Source organism: Neovison vison, chromosome 1 (genome assembly GCF_020171115.1).
Source record: "Neovison vison isolate M4711 chromosome 1, ASM_NN_V1, whole genome shotgun sequence".
NCBI classification, from domain to species: Eukaryota; Metazoa; Chordata; class Mammalia; order Carnivora; family Mustelidae; genus Neogale; species Neogale vison.
In genome coordinates, this window is record NC_058091.1 from 117,197,414 (window position 1) to 117,220,871 (window position 23,458).

The following is a 23,458-nucleotide window of genomic DNA, read 5'->3' on the forward strand; positions in this document are numbered from 1 at the left end:
AAGAAAAAAGGAAGAACCTGTTTATTGATGGAGGTGATGAAATTATAATCAAAAGGTGAAATAGTATATAGTTATTAAAAGTCATTTTTCAGATACTATCTTTTAATAAGAAAAATGCTCATACAGTATGAAATGTAAAGAGTAAATCACAAAACCAAATAAACTATAACCAGAATTTTAAGAATGAATATGTAAAAATTTTAAATGCAAACAGTGTACATTTATAATTTGGAAGAAAATGAACCAGGAAATTGACAGTTTACCCCAAATACTGGGATTTCAGAGGTTTTAAATTTTATTTTCTATGCTCCTCTATACTTTCCAGGTATTCTATGATAAGTAGAATACCTTTTCTTAATCAGGGGAAGTACATTTCTTTTTTAAAAGTTTTTATTTGAATTCTAATTAGTTAACATACAGTGTAATATTAGTTTCAGATATACAATTTAGTGATTCAGTATTTCGATACAATATTTGGTAGTTATCACAAGGGGAAATACTATGGGTTGTTGTTGGGTTTTTTAAAAAGATTTTATTTATTTATTTATTTGACAGAGAGAAAGATCACAAGTAGATCCCCCTCTGTGGGATGCAGACTGCAGGCTCCCTGCTGAGCAGAGAACTGGATGTGGGGCTCTATTCCAGGACCTTGAGATTATGACATGAGCCAAAGGCAGAGGCTTAACCCACTGAGCCACCCAGGCGCTCCTGGTTGTTGGTGTTTTTTTTTTTTTTTTAAGATTTTATTTATTTAGCAGGGCCCCTGGGTGGCTCAGTCCTGGGATCATGCCCCACATTGGGCTCCCTGCTCAGCAGGAGGCCTGCTTCTCCTTCTCCCACTCTCCCTGCTTGTGTTCCCTATCTCACCGTGTCTCCCTCTGGCAAATAATAATAGAAAAGATCTTATTTATTATTTGAGAGACAGAGAGATTGAGAAGATGAGTGGGAGGAGGGGCAGAGGGAGAAGCAGACTCCCTGTGGAGCAGGGCGCCTGATGCAGGACTCAATCCCAGAACCCTGGGATCATGACCTAAGCCAAAGGCAGACGCTTAACTGACTGAGCCACCCAGGAGTCCAAAAGGAAATAGTTTTTTGGGGGAGGGAGGGGAATACTTTTTAAGAAGAGTCCCTGGATTGGCAATTTTAGAAATATATACCTCTGTTCATACCCATGTGGCTTTTTCCTCAGTGTGTTTCATTCAGTAATGGGAGCTCGCTGTAAGAGAAGCTTCATGTTCCCAAATGAGAAAAAAAGCAAAGGCATGGGTATGATTTTTTTTTTTTTTTTTTAGCTTGAGGCTCCTATGGATTTAACTGACAGGCAAATGCTTCTGACTTCTAAGGCCTAGTGTAGACCTTATCTGTGAATTAAACTTTGGCAGATTGCTCTAATCCCCACCCAAAAGCAAAAGCCCCTTGTTTGTAGTCTGTGTTAGTGTTTACTATTCTTTGTTTAAAATAAAAACAATATGTGTCTTTCTCTTCCACTAGCCATACTACATTGCATGGTCCTTAGAATGAAAAAGGGAATGACCACCTTTGTATTAATACCTATACCTTTGTTCCTTGGTAATTGGCTAAATGTCTTGAACAAATGTACGGTAGTAACCCCCACAATATGAAGATTTCCTGAAGGAGTATGTCTTAAAGTATGAGAGTTAGTTAATAGTGGAAAAAAAAAATGTTCTTGAGAGCCCTCTCTAAAACCTAGCAATCTTTGAGGAGAATCAGTGACAGGAAAGCCAACCTATCAATGGCAGGCTTTACATTTTGTCTGAAGATTCTGGACTGTTTTCATAGTAGAACCATGTATGAGCATATAAATTGATGTAGCCATTTTGGAAGGGCATTTGGGCAATATGTCTATCAAATAAAAAATGCACGTCAACATTGCATTTCTAGGAATTTACCCTCCAGATTTACTTGCACAAGCTAGACAATCCTATATGGACAGATATCCTTATTTACAATATTGTTGTTAATATGTTTCTCAATACAAGAGGGAGTGGAACATTATCCTGCCATTTAGAAAGAGGTAGATCTATTTGTATTGATGATGATGATGATGATGATGATGATGTTGATGGCGGCTGTCCTTTTATTATTTATTATTATTTTTTTATTTTTTAAAGAGTTTATTTATTTGACAGAGATCACAAGTAGGCAGACAGAGAGAGAGGAAAAGAAGCAGGCTTCCTGCTGAGCAGAGAGCCGGTTGCAGGGCTCGATCCCAGGGCCCTGGGATCATGACCTGAGCCGAAGGCAGAGGCTTTAACCCACTGAGCCACCCAGGCGCCCCTATTTATTATTTTTATAAGTAGGCTCTACACCAAGCACAGGCTTGAACTCACAACCCCAAGATCAAGAGTTGCATGCTCTACCAACTGAGCCAGACTTCCCCAGTATGATTGCTGTTCTTTTTATCTAGTAATTCTTATAACAACTATATGGAAGGCACTATTATTATCTACCTTTTGCAGATGAGAAACTGAGGCAGTGGTTAAATAATTTGCCCATCACCTGTAAGGTGCGGACCTGGTATTTGAATCCATATAGTTTGAGGTTAAAACAGGCTGAACTTTTACCCTCTAAAATGTACATTCTTTCTACACATGGGGAAAGATCAAGATATATATTATTGAGGGGGTGGGGCAGAGAGAATACCAAGCAGACTCCATACCCAGCGTGGAGCCCAGCTCAGGGCTTCATCTCACAACTATGAGATCATGACCTGAGCCAAAACCAAGAGTAAGTTGCCCAACTGACTGAGCCACACAGGTGCCCCAAGATGTATATTAAATGAAAAGCCAAACTGACTGTATAGTCTGCTGTCATTTGTTTCTTAAATCTTTTGAGAAGTGACAGCACACACCGGAAGGATATAAAAAGAACAATAGTGGCTTCTTACATGGAAAGAATGGATACCGTTTCACTTTATATCTTTCTCTCTTGTGTGTGCTTTAATATAATAGTTATATATAACTTAGAAATTTTTAACTAAAATAAGTGTCTGATCTTTTGAAAGATTGTAATACTTAAGCTGTAGTCACAAGTCATGAATGTTTAATCCATCTCTACTTACCTACGTAAGTATAGAGTTCCCCTTATTCTAATATCCTGTCATCCACTCTCACTTCAGGATAATAGCTTTCTTCAAAATTTACTTCCACTGGGATTCATTGTTTACCTGAATTTGCTATCCTTATGTTTTTGATTGACGTTGTACCTTATTTTCCTATTTTATTCCTTTAACTCACCTACGTTTTTTATTGTTTCCCAAAGGATTTGAGACTGCTTATTGTAAGATATAATTACAATTATATAAGCCAGGGGCATGTAGGTGGCTCAGTCAGTTAAACGTCTGCCTTCGGCTCAGGTCATGATCTCAGGGACCTGGGATGGAGCCTGCTTCTCCCTCTCCCTCTGCCTTCCACTCTCCCTACTTGCGTGCTCACATGCTCGCTCGCTCGCTTGCTCTCGCTCTCTCTCTCAAATAAAACAAATAAAAAACCCAATTATATAAGTTAATATAGTTCTACAGTTGAGGAGTAAAATCAACTTCTGTTTCCTGGAAGGGGAGAAGAAATTCTGAGTTCAGTAGTTCTTGTGATTTGACAAATTACACATAATCATTTAAAAAAAAAAAAATTCTTGGGACGCCTGGGTGGCTCAGTTGGTTAAGCAGCTGCCTTCGGCTCAGGTCATGATCTCAGCGTCCTGGGATCGAGTCCCACATCGGGCTCCTTGCTCGGCGGGGAGCCTGCTTCTCCCTCTGCCTCTGCCTGCCTCTCTGTCTGCCTGTGCTCGCTCTCTCTCCCTCTCTCTCTGACAAATAAATAAATAAAATCTTTAAAAAAAAAAAAAGTAAATAAAAAATAAAAAATAAATTCTTTTTTTATTTTTCTAAATTTTGAGAAGACATCTTTCATGGGCCCTTTTATGCAATTTATACTTCTCCAGTTGTTTGGTGTTTCTGTTTATCCAACTAAATTATCAACTTCCTTAGGACAAATTCCATTTTATTCCAAACTATTTTTGTTCTATCTATACCTAGAAAAATGCCCTTATTATAGTTGAAATTATAAATTAAGCAACAACTACAACCCAGCTACATTTCAAAGATTATGTTATTGCCCCTTTTCAGAGATACAGTCTTTGAGCAATATAGAAATTGATCCTACTTTCATTCTTCTCAGCAGGGAATCTACTCTGATCACCCTCAAAAATCACAATTTATTTCTTAGTGGGTAAATGTTACCAGGTTCTTTTATAGCCCCTATTTACTGAGTGTGTAATGTAAAGAGAATAGGAAATTTGTTTGAACTTGTGTTTTTGATGGTTAAATATTTTTAAATAGGGCCTGTAGCTTTCAACCACATTTTTCTTTCTCTTAGGCCAAGTTATCAAGGCATGGGACATTGGGGTGGCTACCATGAAGAAAGGAGAGATCTGCCATTTACTCTGCAAACCAGAGTATGCATATGGATCGGCTGGCAGTCTTCCTAAAATTCCCTCGAATGCAACTCTCTTTTTTGAGGTAAGTACGTGTTCGATGTTGCCTTGTTAGCATCTGTTCTACTATAGTGCTGGCTCTGAAGCAACAGGCAGTGGAACAAGTAGCTAGGCTTGCCACTGAGAATCAGATCCAACTTATTTATTTTGGAGCTTGGCTTCTTGAATTGTTTCCCACAAACCCAAGGGGTGTGTGCCAGTGCTTTCTTAGAAACGTGTTTCTGGCACAGAAAGGTCGTATCCAAATAAACAAAAGACACCAGGCTTAAGAAATAAAGGTTCTGGTCAGTGGCGTGAGTATAACCTACTTGAAATTGCCCAGAAGATAGATTGGAAAAGGGGAGGTAAGTGTTGAAGTGTACCCAAACCGAATTGTAAGGTATTCTCATATTATACAGGTTTACTCTTTGTCACAGATCTCACTCCTTCATTAGAAGTGGTAGGTGGTAATAATCTTATTCACCCTGTGTTGACTTTTATATATTTGTCCAAATCTGATTTTAAAAATTAAGGGAGGAAATGCCTGAAACATCATAACTAGGTAAAAAACACCTTTAGTTGATCATAGGCCTGATTCAAAAGATTTATTTTTACATTGAAAAAGGGAATTCCATGAATCTGGGGTGGAAAGGTGGTGGCCTCTAGAGTCAGACAAAACAGTTCTGGGCCAGCACCTTGTAGTTCTGGCTTTTTGCCCACAAGGCAGCTTTCCTAGTATTTCCTGTCTGTCTTTGCACTGCAGCCCCACAGGATGTAGTCCTAGACATTGTCATTACGTGAAGGCTCTTTCCAGGTATTGAAAGTGCAGTGTTCCTTTTTCCCTACTTTTCCAATAACTGAGATGCATAGATAAATATAAAAGAGTTTTATTTTGTAAAATGAAAGGAGAATTGGTTGCCCTTGTCTTTAAGTATGTTCTGTTGGCTCTGTTTGGTCTTTTCTTAGCCAGATCCTTTTTTTCTTTTCTAGATTGAGCTTCTTGATTTCAAAGGAGAGGATTTATTTGAAGATGGAGGCATTATCCGAAGAATCAAACGGAAGGGAGAAGGATATTCAAACCCAAATGAAGGAGCAACAGTAGAAAGTAAGTGTTGCTGTGACAACAATACTTAGTCCTTAAAAGCTGGGTTCAATTTATGGGGATAAAATGAAGATTTCTTTCTAAAAATGGGTTTATAGTAATAAATATAGCCCAAGAATAGTTTCAAATTGAACATTTATTAAATAGTGAATTTATTTGGTAAATATTCATTCCAGCATGTCCATGCCAGGTCCTGTGCCAGCTTCGTAGACCCAGAAAGTGAATAAAAGGTAATCCCATCCATCAAGTCCAAATCTATGGACTCCTTCATGTGCCAGCAACTAAGTTAGCTGCCTTACATATTTATTTATTCATTTATTTCTCCCAATAACATTATAAGATAAGATTTATTATCCCCAGGTAAGAAAAGTAAGTTGAGGGAAGTTACATAAATTGCCCAAGGTTACAGAGTTACTAAACAGAGCAGTTAGATTGTAGTGCACTTCAGAACTCTCAAACCCATTTCACTGGCTTTTCTCAAGATGAAAAAGTTCATCTTATATCAAAATTGGATAAAATTGTTCATTCTATTCTAGGAGATCTTGGTTCAAGTTCTCCTTTGCCATTTATTGGATGACTTAAAGCTATTCCATTTTTTATTTGCTAAGTTGGGAGTAAGGATACTACTGAGGACTGGCATACTGATCACTCCTCCTTCCCTCCTAGAGTACGTTCGACATACCGTCATATACCCCATTTGTTATCTTGTACCCTATACTATAATCAGTGCTTGCCCCTTTGCCCAGTATCCAGCTTGAGCACCAGAATCTTCCTTCATTTTTTTGTTTCCAGCATCACCTACAGTGCTCTCCTCTGTAGGTATAAGGTAGATGCTCTCTACATGGACAGATGTTTGAAAGATGCCATTCGCTGGGCTGAAGTACTTTCAAAAAGTTGTGAGAACACATGGAAAAATACTTCCACTAAGAAAACACTCAAAGCACTAAAATAGGATGGCAAATGAACTATGATAAAAGTTTTATATAAAATTTTTATTTTATTTAAAATATTTTATTTAAAATAAAGAGTTCATTTGGAACAGTAAACTAGAATGGTTGATCTTCTTATCTTTACCATTGTTTATACTATTTGAGACCCATGTTTCATTTCTCAGAGTCTGGCAAATTAGTTCAGATTGAGTTACTCATTTAATTGGAACCAGTTATAAATAGTAATACTGTACTATTATAGTTGAAATGTTTAGGTGACTATTATCATGGTAACTTTTGGAAAAAATGAAGAGGATCTCACATGTTGGAGAAATAGCTAGACCAGGAGTCAGAGATAGGATTCTGGCTTCAGCTGACTCTAACTAGCCCTTGCCTCTCTGAGTGTTCGCTTCCTTCCTTTCTAATGACACAGGGGTAGACATCTTGATTTGTAAGGTCCTACTAGCACTGAACATTCTGTGACAGAATTCTAGGAAAGTTACAGGGATGATAGAAAATTACCTTGAGAGGCGCCTGGGTGGCTCAGTGAGTTAAGCCGCTGCCTTCCGCTCAGGTCATGATCTCAGGGTCCTGGGATCGAGCCCCACATCGGGCTCTCTGCTCAGCAGGGAGCCTGCTTCCTCCTCTCTCTCTGCCTGCCTCTCTGCCTGCTTGTCATCTCTCTCTGTCAAATAAATAATAAAATCTTTAAATAAATAAATATATATATAAATAAAAAGAAAATTACCTTTAGCAAAAGGTAACCACAAAAGGTTATCTATAACATATATTTTAATTTTTTATTATGAAAATTTTCAAACATATACAATAGAGATTTTTCCCTGTATGATGTAGTAACTCCCCAAATTCAACAATTTATAATGAATATTTTTAAACTGGAGGTTTTTGGCAACCAAAATAAAAGGAAAAACTTTTCCTGATTATTGACAATGCCACAAAGCCACCACTGCAGAGTTAACTTTGGGGCAGGCTAAATTCAATCAGATCTTGCTTTTAGTAGTATTTTCAGTGGGAGTCTTTATTTTTAGCTTTCCATTTTAAAATAATTTTCAACTTACAGACAAACCGTGAAACTAGTACAGAGAATATCTCCTATATGCTTCACCCAGCTTCCCCTAATGTTCACATCTTCCCTTGCCACAGTACATCTATCAAAGTCAGGAAATTAACCTTGATGCAATACTATTAACTGTTCTGCAGATCTTATGTGAATTTCATCAGTTCCCACACCGATGTCCTTTTTCTGGTCCATGGTCAGATTCAGGATCCACCATTATTATTGTATTTAGTCCCTCTAATAGTAGCCTCTCCAGTGTGTGACAGTTGGTAAATCTTTCTGTGATTTTCATGACTTTAACACTTTTGAAGACAACTGGCTGATATAGAATATACTTCAGTTTGGGTTTGTCTGATTAGATTGAAGTTACACATTGTTTTGAAAAATACCATATAAGTGATGTTGTGCCCTTCTCAGTTCTTCATTATCAGGAGGTACATGTTAGTGATGATACTAACTTGGGTCCCTTGGTTAAAGTGGGGTCTTCCATGTTTCTCCTTTGTCAAGTTCCTATTTTTGCCTTACTAAGTATCTCACTGGCAGAGAACTACTAGGAGACTATGTGGAGGTTTTTTATATCAAATCTTCACATGCTGATTTTAACATCCATGAATAATTTTTATATGTAGCAGTTATTACTGTAGTACTTTCCCAGTGGTAATTTTTCTACTTCCATTGTTCTTCTACAGTTTAATTGGAATTCTGCTATAAGGAAGAGCTGCCTCTCCTCCCCTGTTTATTCAGTTATTTTCAATAGTGTGGACTTATGGGAATTTATTTTATTCTGTAGGTTATTATTCATTGCTATTCTTATTTGTTGCTCAAATTGTCCCATTTGGCCATTAGAAGATTCTTTTCAATGTACCTTCTTTTCAATGTACCTTGATTTTTAAGCACTTCCTTTTTTTTTTTTTAAGATTTTATTTATAAGGTGCCTGGATGGTTCAGATGGTTAAGTCTCTGCCTTCAGCTCAGGTCACAATCTCTGGGTCCTGGGATTGAGCCCCATGTCAGGCTTCCTGCTCAACAGGGAGTCTGCTTCTCCATCTCCCTCTGCCTCTCTCCTGCTTGTTTTCTCTCTCTCAAGTAAATAAATAAAATCTTTTTAAAAAGCAATTTTACTTAATTGTTTTAGAGAGAACAAACAGAGGGAGAGAATCCCAAGCAGACTCCATGCTAAATGCAGAGCCCTACCCAGGGCTCAGTCTCATGACCCCAACCGTGACCCTAGCTGAAACCAACAGTTGGACGCTTAACCAGCTGAGCCACCAGGTGCCCTAGTATTTCCTTACTTTTGGTACAAGATGCTCTAGGCTCATTTTGTAACTTCCTTGCCCCGGGGCTGGAATTAGCTAATTCGCTGAGGAGCTCTGATTTATTAGAGAAGGGTATTTAGAAACCAAGATCCAGGTGCTAGGTATACTCACACTATGGAATGTTACTGCTTCTAGAACCTCTTAAGCAGACAGAGCTAGGAAATGTATGTGCCTCAATATGCATCTATAACCAACTACAGGTATTCTTTCTCAGTCTGTATATATATTACAAACTATGAGTACATACTAACACTCACAGTTCCAGTCCAATACCACTGGTTCATTCTCACCTCCCTTTGCTTATTTAAAACTGCTTTCTCCAGCAGTGAGAAACCTCACTCTCATTATCCACAATATATTTATTTAATTGTAGTTTATACAGAAAGTAGTTTTTAAATTGCTAACCCACACCCTGTGAAAAACAAACTTTCTAAATATAGGAAATACTTGTGCATAGTTCCTTTAGTCATGAGCCTTCAAGCGTACACTTGAAAACACTGCTTTCCAACTTCCGATAGTTCCTTTTCCTCACTCCCTCCAGTGTGGTCATGCTATTCCTTTATATTGCAGTTATGTTCATTTGTTATGTTTGTGTCCAGCACATACTGGTTGATGTTAACTATTTATTTATGTTTGGGGTAGATGAAACATTACCATGATTTTTTTTTAAGATTTTATTTATTTACTTATTTATTTGTCAGAGAGAGAGAGCACTGGCAGATGGAGGCAGAGGTAGAAGCAGGCTGAGCAAGGAGCCTCATGTGGGACTCGATCCCAGGATGCTGGGATCATGACCTGAGCCGAAGGCAGCTGCTTAACCAACTGAGCCACCCAGGCATCCCCCATGATTCTAAACTATACAATAAGATATACACAGAAATGTTTTCCTCCCTCATCTCTACTAACTTGTTCTCATTTTCCCATTATTTCCACCTTCCCTCCTACCTACCTCCTTTGACCACTAGTCACAGTTCCTGGTTTATACTTCTTGTATTTCTTCTGCAAAAATGAGCTAATATCTGAGTTTTTTCCCTCTTATATCCCCTTCCCTTAACATTACTATAAATGGATTTTAGAAATATTTGATTAATTCTTTATCTCATTTTACTTTTTCTATTTCCAAATATCTTAAGACAGGGTTATGACTGATTTTTGTCTCTCATCTTGTTAGGATTGTACTTTCCTGGGAAATTTTAGAGTAAATGGTTTATTTTTACTTTTTCTCCCAAAAGCCCTTTTTGGTTTTCTGGAACAAATCAGTTATATAAAAATGTATTTTCACTTATCAAGGGTAAGGTGTCCTGCTTTCCCTCTTTGAAACAAGTTCACCGTGTGTGGGAGGAAGACAGAAGGTTGACTCTGTCTGAAACCACGATCACCTTGTTCTGGAAAAGGCTTCTCCGTCTTTACCAGTTTGCCATTTCTGATAGCATCACCTATACATTTAGATTCAAGGCCAGGAAGACATCCCAGAACTAAAACCAGTTCTGCAGTGAAGGGAACAGGAGACGGTGATGATCCATCATACATCATTATAGACACACAAGAGTTAAGAGTGCCTGTCACTTCTGTGAAAAGGGACTGTGAATAGTTGAGGAGGGACACACAAGTTTTGGAAGTGATGGACTTGAATTCTGAATCTTGGAATCACTACTTGATATTCTTAGGACTTTAGACAAGTTACTTGACTACCTTGGGCATCCAGATTTGTCATCTGTAAAACAGGAATGATAATCTTTATACTCACACAGGTTGTTGTGACAGTTAAGTGAAGAAAGTTGCCTAATACAGGACATTTAATTTCTTTTTCTACCCTATATTCTGCTTATATAATTTGTTTTGCTTCCTGAAAGTAGATTTAAGGAAGGAAATCCTTGACTCCTCTTATATCCTATGTCCAATTCATCACCAAATTCTTTTGACTCTACCAGAGTTGACCTAGAACCCCTAATTTGCCTTTGTTAACAATAGTCTTCAAATTAATTTTATAGCTTCTTAATACTAATTGTATCTAAATCCTATTTCTCCAGGATTGCCATTTGTTTGGGTTTTGAAGAATAAAGTTACGGACTGAATCAAAAGGCTTTTATTGAATTACGAACTTTTGCTTCCTTTTAATTATTTTGTATGTGGAAGGGGAGAGAACTTATGTTCGTTGACAGGATTTATTCTTCCTCAAAGAATTTTTTAAAGATCTTATTTATTTGAGAGAGAGAGAGAGAACTCAAGCAGGAGGAGGGGCAGAAGGAAAGGGTGTGAAGCACCACGGAGCAGGGAGCCCGACACGAGACTGGATCCCAGGACCCTGGGATCATGACCTGAGCTGAAGGCAGACACTTAATTGAACCGCCTAGATACCCCTCAAAAAAATTTTACCCTCTCTGTCAGGATCCTAATAATTGCAGATCAATTTTTAGATTCTGTTCCAGTGTGTTTTTCTTATGTCAATTAAGATGACCATCTTGTCATTTTTCTTCAGTCTTGTTCTTTGTCCATTAAAAAAAAAAGTCAGTGTTCTAAGGTAGTCTGTTTGACAGTGGGATGAAGACTGATCCTTTAGTCATCATACTTTAGTTGCCAACAGTAGCTACATGGTTACCTTTAAGTTTTGCTTTCTTAGAAATCTGACATAAGGCTCTAAATAGCTAACACTCCTTCCCCAAGTTCCCTGTCGGGTCACTTTTTTTTTTTTTTAGATTTGTTAATTTCAGTACTTCGAGTAGATATATCAAAATGCTGGTTGTTTGTGATTCTCTCGCTTCACACTACCTTCAACCTCATTTGAATGCAAAAAATGCAGACAGTCATCACTGTTTTCAAATATGAACATTTCAGCAGAACCACCTGCAGGATTCAGTTTACTGGAATACCCTTCCTTCTCACGTCCTTTCCCTACCCAGATTCCACTGAATTCCTAAGAGATGGGCAAGGGGTTTGGAGAATGATTTTTAAGAAAGAGTAAGAAATCCAAAATTGTGCTGGAAAATAGAATACAAGAAGTGGATCAGGAATTATGAAGAATTTCTAGAATAAAGTAGATAAAATTGGACGGTTGGAAACTAGACTTAGGAAACCGAACTCAAAACAGGTGTAGAGAAGATCTCTGCAGAGGTACATACCATTCTTCTCAACAAACTTGGGCAGAACTCCAAGCTCATAGTCAGCTGGTGCAAGGGAGCGAAAGCAGGCTATGGGGCAATCATCAGGTTTCTTATAAAACAATATGGAACAGCTGGGGTAGTAAACTTTAGTAGCAGTATTCAACTTTGGCTGAATTTAGAATTACCTGGGGAGCTTTTAAAATCCTGATGCCCAGACCAGCTAAATAAGAATCTTAAATCTCATAGGCTGGAACTCCAGGCACACATTTTTAAACTCCCTGGGTGATTCTAATTTGCAACCAAGGATTGAGAATTACTCTAGGGTCTAGCTGTGTTTTTGCTCCTGGGCTAAAGTCAGTAAGGCCAGATTTCTAAAATAAAATAGGGATCTCTGCCTCAAAAGACTCCCTGTATTAGGAGTTGGACTAGAGAATGAGAACATATTGAATGGCTTGAACTTATAAAGCAGATTTGAAGGGGAAGGAATGTGAAATAGTTCTGTGCAACAGTAAAGAGGCTCAAGTGTTTTATTCCTGAAATAAGACCTTTTCGTAGATCACAACTGGGGAAAGGTTTCCCCAGCCTTCATGGGCGCATCGTGCTCAGTTCATAGTAAATACTTAGTAAATGTTTCTGGAAACTCCACCCCTAGTTTCCCATAATCAGCCCACCCCTTTGGGGGAAAGACTACCATGGAAATGTATCCGACTGCTTAGAAAAACTGGAAACCAGTGCCAGATATCAACAATCAATTGATCTTTTTGAATCCATCCTTTATAATATGACTAGATAACAAAGAAATGTCAGCAAGTACCCATGAGAAAAAGAAGCACCAAGATAGACTAAGAAGAAATAGAAGAGAACTTTTAAAATATTTATTATTACTGGGGTGCCTGGGTGGCTCAGTCAGTTAAGCGCCGAACTGTTGATTTCAGCTTAGGTCATGGTCTCAGGGTCCTGGAATCAAGCACCATATTGGGCTCAGCATTCAGCACAGAGATATATTCATCCCTCTCCCCCTGCTCCTCCCTCACCCCCATGCGAACACATGTACTCTCTATCTCTCAAATAAATTAAAAATCTTTTAAAAATACAATACTTATTACCATCTTCAGAAAACCCAAGATATGGAAGGTGGAAGAAAGAAGATAGGGATGAAAAAATCAAAGATAGACCAATTGAATCCAATCAAACGTGATAGAAGAAAATTTCCTAAAGATAGAAGAGGCTTAAGAGCCTAAAGTGCCAGTTGAGAGGGGCCTACAGCAGTAAAGAATGCTTTTTCCCCTAGCTACATTCTGATAAAATTTCTTAATCCACAGCTTAGAAGAAAATTTTGAGCTTTTCCACGGAGGAACAAGCTCTGTGCAAAGCAGTAAGAATCACAATGACATCAGACTTACTCATGATACTAAACACTACATGGCAATGCTTTGAGCATTGCGATTACGAGTATTTTGAACCTAGAGTTGTATACTCAGTCAGTTCCTTTAAGTGGAAGAACAAAATTAACTTTTTGGAATATGCAGACTCATGTCCTTTTTGAAAAAAACAAAAAAACAACTGTAGAATGTACTAAAATATCACAAAAAAATAAAGGCAAGAAGTGAAGACTTCAAGGCATAAGCAACATTAGTGAGCAAAAAAGTAATTTCCATAACATGTCAGTAAAGTTGGATGCATTTAACTTGACAGATCCTGAAATGGCAAAACTATAATACAAGTAATAGTAGTTTAACAATCTGGAACTAGGTTCTGGGTCATTTCAACAAAATGCCATGCAGATGGGAAATGGAAGGGGAGGCAAAATTGCCACAAATGAATTTCTTGGGGCACCCCGGTGGCTCAGTCCATTAAATGTCCAACTCTTAATTTTGGCTCAGGTCATGATCTCAGGGTGGTATGATCGAACCCTGCATCAGGCTCACACTGGGCATGGAGCCTGCTTGAGATTCACTCTCCATCTCTCCCTTTCCATCACCATCCTCCCTCTCTCACATGTTCCCTCTCTCTTTCTCTCAATAAATAGATAAGTATCAAAAACCAAGTGGTACCAAAAATTGAAAATAGAGGAATGAGTTCATGTATGCCCGTGTTGAGATCTGATAGAGCTATGAGGTTTTTTTGGTTTTGTTTTTCATATGCTTTGAAGTATTTGTGAATGTTCTGGTAAATTTGGTCCAGTGAGAGAGAGCAAATTCTTGAAACCACTTTATTATATGTTTTCACAAAATAAAGTAGTGTGCCACTTGGTCTAAAATGGACACTGTTTATTCTTTCAAATATCTTGAATTTATGTAGCTCCTTGTAAAAAAGGCAGCTTCAAGTCTTCAGGTAGAGTAAAATCTTAGTAGAAAATAGTCTTTTTTGTTAATTTAAAAAATCCAGCCAATGGATCATTTATTTTAAAATAGTATTAAAATACAGAAGCTCCATATCAGTAAAAAAAATTAAATAGCTCTTGGAATTTATTAAAAATAGGAGTACTGACTAGTATTCAAAAAGAAGAATTACCAGAAGTAAGTGAAAATCACTACCGTTTTCCTTAAGGCCCTGTTTTCAAACTAACTTAAATAAATATTTACTATCTGGCCTTGAACTGTGTGTTAGGCACTGTAAGGTACAAAAGAAGGGGAAGACATTGTCTTTGTCTACGAACTCTGAGTTTTATTCATATTGCGACAGCCCTCTCTGTGGAGCCATTAAGTGGCTTCTTGAGCAAAAGTTCAAAAACATGTTTAATCCGGTATAATTTACCTCTGCAGAAAAATAATCATAGCCAACTTCCATTGAGTTCACCTCTGTGTATCACAATGTCTTCATATAGTAGGTACCCTGACATAAGAATGAATGAATGCAAAAAAAAAAAAGAATGAACAAATGCCAGGTGTTGGGCTAACAGCTTTCATTCGGGCCCTGACTTAATCCTCTCTGCAATTATTAGTTAGCTAGTATTGTTTTCTCTATTTTGTGGATGGAGAAACTGAGCTTCAGATAATTTAGATGACCTTGCCCAAAGCCACAACTGTTAAGTGGCAGAATGGGATTGGAATCCAGGTCTGACTAAAGTGCTCTCCCCCTGTAAAGACAGGAGTGGTGCAGATATGTGTTCGTGTAGGATTTGTTGCTGTGTGTATGGTCCCTATTTAGACTAAGATCTATCACCTCTCATCCATTTGCATGAATTCTTCTAGTTAGGTAGCTGGGGTATCTGCCTGCCTGCAGTTAGCCGTTGCCCCTCAGTTCTTTCAGCGATCGCACGATGATGTTTGGTCATCTTGCACAGTAGAAAGTGGTGCAGAGGAGGAGGAAGGCAGTTTGGGGGAAATCTGACCACCATGCTTGCAGTTTCTCTTCTAATCAGTGATTAATATGCCTCTCCTGATTTAGAACTCCATCTCTGTTTCCTTATTTGCCTTTTCAGGGGGTCATTAAGAATCCACTATCTCTTGGATGTTCTGCTCTATTAGGCAGGCAGAGAGAAACTCATTTGGCATGAACTAGGCAGCAGAAAAAACCCTTGCCATGTGGGAGTAACCTGTCACAACCTGGTTTTCTCTGGCCAGATGACTGGTCTTGTCTAGTAGTAATGCCATTACAACATTCCCATTCAGATCCCCATGACCCAGTAATTGTTTTGGGAACGAGTGCAAAGCTATCAGACACCAGCTACTATAATTAGAAAAGGGGAAAACAGACACTCACCAGAGCTAACGTCTTTAGGCTGGAGCATTTTACGGCACTTTTTTTTTTTTTTTAGGTTATGGAGCCTCCTTCTCAGTTTTGCTTCCTAAAATACAAAGTCTAGTTTTTGGGTTCTCGCATTCCAGTTTTTGTTACTGCAGTATACTCTCCTTTTCCCCCCTATTTTAATCGGAGTACAAATTGCTGTCAGCACATCGAGTTCATGTGCCAGCCACATTCAGAACAGAGTGTTCTGTGCTCTTCAAAACAAAATTGCTCTAGGGCAGTAAGAGAACAATAAGTCAGAGCTCCAGTTTAAGTGATGTTTTGCAGCAGACCCGGCTTACTTGATGTGGTTACACTCGGATTGCTCAGCAAAGCTCGGGTAATTTCATTTGGTTTGACTTCATGGGGTTTGGAGAACCTCCCTCCTCCAAGTTCCATGGACTTTAAGTCAAGAGAAAATGTTCCTTTTTGTGTCTTTTTTTTTTTTTCTCTACCGAAAAAGCCCTAAGTAGAAGCATCCTGTATGTACTTTTATTCTCTTTGGACACGTCATAGATCATTTACTTCCCGTAAATCATGCTGGTTGGAATTAGCAACAGACCTCCTGAGCCCTAGAGGCTGAGCTCCCAGTGAGTCATGATGGTTATTATTAAATATTTATTAAGTGAGTATTTGTACTAAGAGATGCAAGGTCAAAAGCAACCACAGGTCTTCCTAGCCAGAGCTGCCACGGTTTTCTTTTGTATCAGTTGTTGAGACAATTAAAAAAAAAAAAAACAAAACCCAAGCATTGGACCTGGAGGAGCCAGGCATGTTTGATCTGTCACCATGAAGGGGGCCCCTGCTGTGGCAGTTGGTGGCATTTCTGTGGCTCCAGGGTGGTGTGTAAATTCTGGTCAGCAGTCTTGCAGAACTTGTCACACCAGTGTTCCGAGTTTAGAAATCAGTTAACAGAGAGATAGCCTTTGCTACTTGTAGATGTAAAGAACCAGTGGGTTATATACTCCTTGAGCCTGTGACACCTTCTCTCACACTGACATTCCAGATTTGAAAAGGCTGTGGTTTTCTTTGTACATATGAACTGGTATGTGTGTGTGAGTATGCGTGTATGTATCAGTTGAAGATTTGATGGCAGTGTAGGTAGTGTTCAGGTCCAACTTAAAAGAGTTGTATTTATAACAACAACAAAAAAAGATTAGTCCATATGAAAGGTACTAAATATGAGAATTATTGAGGATTTTTATTTTCCTGTAAGGTAGCCATAAAAATTGGTTCTGTCATTTATTGTCTTTTATTGTCTTGCTTTCATTATAGTTTCCTTACCTTCCTTGTAATTTGAAGTCTTTTTTTGCTTGCTTACTTCACTTATCTTTCCCAACACGTTTATTAGTAGCCAGTCTTTTTTTCCCCCTAATATGGGTTGTCCCACATAAAGAGAACTTCTAAAATTATTTATATAATTTTAACATCAAGTACATGCATCAAGCTGAAAACTAGCCTAGGAAACTGACACACAGGCAGGAATCCTTTGCAGAGTCTCTGGATTTCCTGTTTTGAAAACACATTCAAACTTGATCAACCAAAAACCACAATGAATGTACTGATAGTTTCCTCCCCGACGAAATGTACTCTCCTTTAGGGAGGAAGACATTTCTAACAATAAACCTCAGACAGAAAAATCTGTCAGCTGAGTTGTGATATAATAGGATAATAAGTCTCAAGACTTGAGAATATTCCTCAATTCATGAGCTGAAACTCACTTTGCTCAGCAATTTTTTTTTTTTTTTCATGAAAAGTATCATCACATTAGTCTACATCAAATTTCTTGGGCAGATTTTAAAATATGTAAGAGCATAAACTTCTCAGGACTTTGAATTCCTTTAGCAACATCAGTATTTATTTAAGTAAAAATATCTTAAGCCTTAGACACCCTGCAGAAGCTCTCTAGATGTATCTGAAAATAATAAAGCTGAATTTATTTTGAGACTGTTTTCCAATATAAAAGAATTTTCAATGTGCTATCAATTGATTGAGTTTTATATGATCTAGAACATTCCAAGAGTGATTGTAATAGAGAGGATCATCTACTTTTATGACTGTGGGACATGGAGCAAAATTCCTGTATATCAACTCCACCCTGAGAGCCAGTGTATTTCTTGCCCTTGTTTGGAAAGTCACACCTCTCTCTAATTTGGCCCAAGTTTCTTGGACTCCATCCTACGTCTTTGTTGGAAGCACATCAGGATGGTCTTACCCTAGTAAAACAGAAAAGGATAGAGAACTTTATTTATCTATTTTTAAGATTTTATTTATTTGACAGAGTGTGAGAGAGAAAGGCAGAGCGGCAGGTAGAGGGAGAGAGAGAAGCAGGCTCCCCGCTGAGCAGAGAGCCCGATGTGGGCCTCAATCCCAGGATCCTGGGATCATGACCTGAGCCAAAGGCAGATGCTTAACCCACTGAGCCACCCAGGCACCCCAGGATAGAGAGCTTTAAAGCATAAATGTCCATGTGACATTGTGACTCTTGACAACTATACCACTACCATTTGCTTTTCAGGGTTTCTCGAATTTTTCAGGCTTGGGCTTAAAGGTAATCTGATCAAATAATTAACTGCAGGAATTGGCTTTGAAGCTGGTTTCTGGCCTGTATCAGAGAACTGTATCACTGGGTCATAGTATCATAGAATTGTAGAGCTTCAGAGGACCTTTGAGATCATGTAATTCAAAAGTAGAGTAAGTTGGAATTGAATTTGTGTTTGGAAACTAATAATTAATTGTCTCATGAAACAAGTATAACAGAATGAGTAATTTTTAGTCTTCTAAAGCAAGTTAAAGTTAGAGAAACTTAGAAAAGAAGAATAAATGTTAACTGTTAGAAAAGAAGAATTTTAGGAAATTGTTACATTTGAATCTAGGCCATTACAGAGTTTAGAATAAAGAATTTTCTTAGGAAAGACCAATTATTACATTGCTTGGTGACTGCCGTGCTATTGGGTGAGCCATCCATCTTTTCTTACTGAGTCAAAGACCCAAGTGGAAGAGAATGAATGTCCTTCATATGAAAAGTAGTTGGAAAGATTCAGAGAGTTGCTTATCCTAGAAAAAAAAGTAATGGATCAAGAAAAAATACATATCTATATGCATTTTTCCTATTTTGTCTTGAAACAAAAGCTTTTTATCTGATAGGAAATCACTGTGGGAATGAGGTGAGTGAGTCTAAGTGGAACAGGAAATTAGGCCCCAAGAAAGTGACCTCTTAACGTTTCAGAAGAGTTGTTAAATAATTTGATTTGTGAAGTTATAGTAGACTGGTGATTCCTTCACACTTTACAGTTATCACTCCACTATGGCATATAGCTATGATACAGTTATTGGTGATGCTGGCTTTGAGTTTTCTGTTTTTACTCAAATATATTTGTGAATGAGATTAAGACTTAAGAAAGAAAAAAGAGCTGCTTTATTCAGTTAACTTTTGTTTATCTTTGGGGAAATAGTCATTTAGGTTTTTTTTTTCCCCCAAGCATCTGAAGTCAAAATGTAGTTACAAATGTTTACGTCATTATATACTTGATACTAAGTTCATTGCACCTTGATAATTATCTATTAAATATTCTAGCATTTCTTGATCCTATGTTATAGGTAAGGAAATTTCTGTCATGTAGTAGGTTTAAATTAAACCTGTGTTCTGCTTTATTATCCCCTAAGTTATCTTTTTTTTTTCCCAAGATTTATTTATTTATTTTATATAGAGATGATGGAGGGCAGAGGGAGAGGGCGAGAAGGACTCCTCAAGCAGACTCCCCACTGCTGAACAGGGAGCCTGACACCATGCTCTATCCCAGGACCCCGAGAGCATGACCTGAATTGAAATCAAGAGTTGGCCACATAACCAACTGAGCCACCCAGGTGCCCTCCCCATCCCACCCCCGCCCTGAACTATCTTATTGATAGAGTTGTTGGTAATTACAAGTTTAAACTGAGAAATAGGATTGCTCTTAAATTTTCAGACTGGGTAGGTAAAGTGTCAACAGGACATACCCTATGTGTCTCTAAATGAAATGAGAAAGGGGAAATAATCATTTTTCACTTCTCTAAATTAGCCAGACCTGTGGAGCAGCATTATTGACTGACCTGTCTCCTTGCCCTCAGTTCACCTAGAAGGCCGCTGTGATGGAAGGACGTTTGATTGCAGAGATGTGGTATTCATTGTTGGGGAAGGAGAAGACCATGACATTCCAATTGGAATTGACAAAGCCCTGGAGAAAATGCAACGGGAAGAACAATGTATTTTATATCTTGGACCACGGTAAGCAGCATACGAGCTCAGTACACAGTGAAGTTATCTAAAGGACAGGGATTTTAGTGTGTGTGTGGTATAAGAAGGAGGTCTACTTTCATTCTTTTGCATATAGTTCTTCAGTTTTCCCCACACCATTTACTGAAGAGACTGTCTTTTCTCTGCTATATAGTCTTGCCCCTTTTGGCACAGATCAATTGACCAAATAAATGTGGATTATTTCTGGGCTCTCTATCTTGTTACATTTATCTATTTTGTGCCAGTATTACTGCAGTTTTGTAGTCTATCTTAAAGTCTGGGAGTGTGATACCTTCACCTTTGTTCTTCTTTCTCAAGATTGCTTTGACTATGCAGGGTCTTGTGCAGTTCCTTATAAATTTTAGGATTATTCTAGTTCTGTAAAAAATACTATTGATATCTTTTTTTTTTTAAGATTTTATTTATTTGACAAACAGAGATCACAAGTAAGCAGAGAGAGAGGAGGAAGCAGGCTCCCTGCTGAGCAGAGAGCCTGATGCAGGGCTCAATCCCAAGACCCTGGGACCATGACCTGAGCTGAAAACAGAGGCTTAACCCACTGAGCCACCCAGGTGCCCCAAAATACTATTGATATCTTGATAGAGATTGCATTGAATCTGTAGATTGCTTTGGCCAGTATGGATATTAATAATATTAATACTTCCAATCCATAAGCATGGTATATCTTTTCCATTTGTGTCCTCTTCAATTTCTTTCATCAGTATTTTATATTTGTGACAACATGGATGGACACAGAAGGCATTATGCTTAAGTGAGAGAAGCCAGACTGAGAAAAATACCATATGATTTCAGTTACATGTGGACTCTAAAAAAAAAAAAAAAAAAGCCCAAATGAACAAACAAAACAGAAACAGAATCATAAATAGAACAAACTCGTGGTTGCCAGAGGATTTGGGGGTGAGGGGTACCTGTTGAGCACAAGGCGAAGGGGGAATTAAGAGGTACAAATTTATGGTTATAAAATAAGTCACAGGGATGAAATATATAGCATAGGGAATATAGTAAATAATATTGTGCTAATATTATATGCTAATAGATAACTGAATTTATCATGGCAAGCCTAATATAACATGTAGACTTGTCACATCACTGTGCTGTACACCTGAGAACATTGTACTCCGCTGTACTTCAGTAAAAACAAAGAATATGTGTATACTTGTTTTTTCAATCAGCATTTTAGAGTTTTCAATGAAGTTAATGCTAATAGTGGAAACAATTAAATCAGTTAGTCATGGAGTGAATTAATGGGCCATATAATATCACAAAGATCTGCGAGCCTGATTACTTCACTGTTGTGTGTCAAAGAGAGGACTGACAGGCAAGTTTTGCTGCTTATTTGTTTTGCCTGCCATATTGCCAAGACAGGAAGCTATTGGCCATCTCACATGATTCTCCTGCCTCTCTTCTTCCTTTTCTCTAAATTAGATGGGAGGCAGTAAAACATGTGAGGGTTGGAAGTAGAAGAAGCACTTGGATGATTTATTACCACTTGAATTTGTGCCACCTGTTCTTATACAGAGTCCCTGAAAAAAAAAAAAAAAAGTGTTCTTCCTGGATCTAAAGGCAGCGGAGATGACTCATTTTTGCCTAAATTTTTCCCATCATAAGGATATCCATTAGCACTTCCCAGCTTAGAACTATCAGACACCAACAGCTCTCTTGTGAAAACATGTTTGGTATTATTTTTAGACCTAAAATTATACCATGAATCTAACCCTTCTATCTTGAGAAATAGACCCTTGAGAGAAACCAGGGTGTTTTGATTCTGTTTGCATGAAAGCGCATCTGCTTATCTGCAGTCTCCTCCCTCTCTGGCTGCTTGGATTTCAGCCCCTAGGATTCTGAGTTCTTGAGGATCCGGATGGCCTGCACTCACCAGTAGGTACAGTTGGCCTTTTATACAGTTGCTTACCTTTGTGGAGCCTCAGGAGTAATCCAGTAGCATATTCCTCTTTGCCCTCATACTCTAGCCCTAATTCTATTTCCCAAGTGAGGGTTTGGCCAGGCCTGCAAATGCTCTACGCCTTGCCCCATTATACCGCCTTCATGGAGGCACCTTTTATTTCATGCTTTTTTCTCTGTCATCCGTTTTCCACAGCTATATTCCTATTTTAGTGTGTTTTATTTACATTTACCCTATAGTTGTAGTTCACTTCAGGTGAACTTATTTCTCTCATTCTAGAAGGAACTGTTTTTTACTCAGAGCACAGAGAAGGCTGTCTCCTCCATATCCAGGTAATAGCTAATTATTTTTAATGTAGCTTTCTAAAATTGTAGTTCCAGACTCATATGAAGAGAGTGGTATTTATGTTCCCTGTGTGCTTGCTGATTTAAGCTCCTTGAGGATAGATAATTCTGCATACATGCAAGCGTAGATTATATGAATCAGTTCATTATATTTTGAGCCAGCTAACAAGACAGCGTGGGAGGCAGCTGTCTTAAGTTTAAAGGCAAAGAGATACAGAAATCATCCTTACATACATCCAGGCAAATAGTTCCTTGCACACTTAAATTGTTTGTTGTGTCATTAATGGTTAGCGCCCCCCACCCCGCTCTGTACCTTACCAGCTGTGTCTGCTTGGGCAAGTCACTTAACTCTCCTCAGCCTCAGCTTCTCCTTCCATAAAATGGGGATAACAAGATCTACGAACATAAAGTTGTGAAGGTCTGAATGAGGTAATTAATGCATGTGAAGAACTCTGCAGTGTGCCTGACACCTAGAAACTCTCGGTGTATTCACTGTGATTGCTACTGTGGTGACGATTTTTCTACTCCATTTTGCCCCTCAGACCACAAGAAAAAGGAAACCCCGTTTTAACATACAGTGGATTTTTCCAATCTTTTCAGTCATAAAAGCAGTGTGTGGCCAGCCGGACGCACCCGGCGGAATGCTGTCCAGACAGGCAGGCCATCCCCATGACAGGCAGCTGTGAGTGCCTGCTGTGGGCTTGCTTGTGTTGCTCAGATCCCCACACACCACAGAAAACTGCGTCCCAGTGTCGCCGTGAGTGTGGCTGCCACAGACTCATGCTCTATAGTTCTCTTGCGTCATCTGCATTTCGTTCTCTAAATGATGTTGGACACACCTCTGCAACTCTGACAGACTATTTGGTGGGATGTTTTCACAATCAATTCCTAAAACACATCCACAAAACCAATTTTTTTCCTTCTCAGCAAACAGCATCTTTTATGTTGTGTTTAATATTGTTCAGTACTTTTATATTGTATTCATTTCAGGTGTAAGGTATGGCTAGTTAAAATATTTTTCCCTCCCTTTCCTTATGTTTCTGTCCTGCACCAACCCCAGACTAAAACACGGGTGCCAAGAGACATAGTGCTTAGTTATGAGGCAGTGCAGGTTAAAAAATAAACAGTTTTCCAGGGACACAGCCTGAATTTAAATCCTGGCTCTGCT

The 23,458-nt window shown here is 38.4% G+C and overlaps 1 protein-coding gene across 2 annotated transcripts in view; it reads left to right on the plus strand.

Moving 5' to 3' along the window:
• Nucleotides 1-23,458, plus strand: part of FKBP5 (FKBP prolyl isomerase 5) — a 114,816-nt gene that overhangs the window by 73,018 nt on the left and 18,340 nt on the right. For both annotated transcript variants that reach the window (XM_044254840.1, XM_044254835.1), the window contains exons 5-7: nucleotides 4,395-4,537; nucleotides 5,482-5,596; nucleotides 19,857-20,013. In XM_044254840.1, coding sequence (XP_044110775.1) covers nucleotides 4,395-4,537; nucleotides 5,482-5,596; nucleotides 19,857-20,013 — 415 coding nt within the window. The remainder of the gene's footprint in view (nucleotides 1-4,394; nucleotides 4,538-5,481; nucleotides 5,597-19,856; nucleotides 20,014-23,458) is intronic.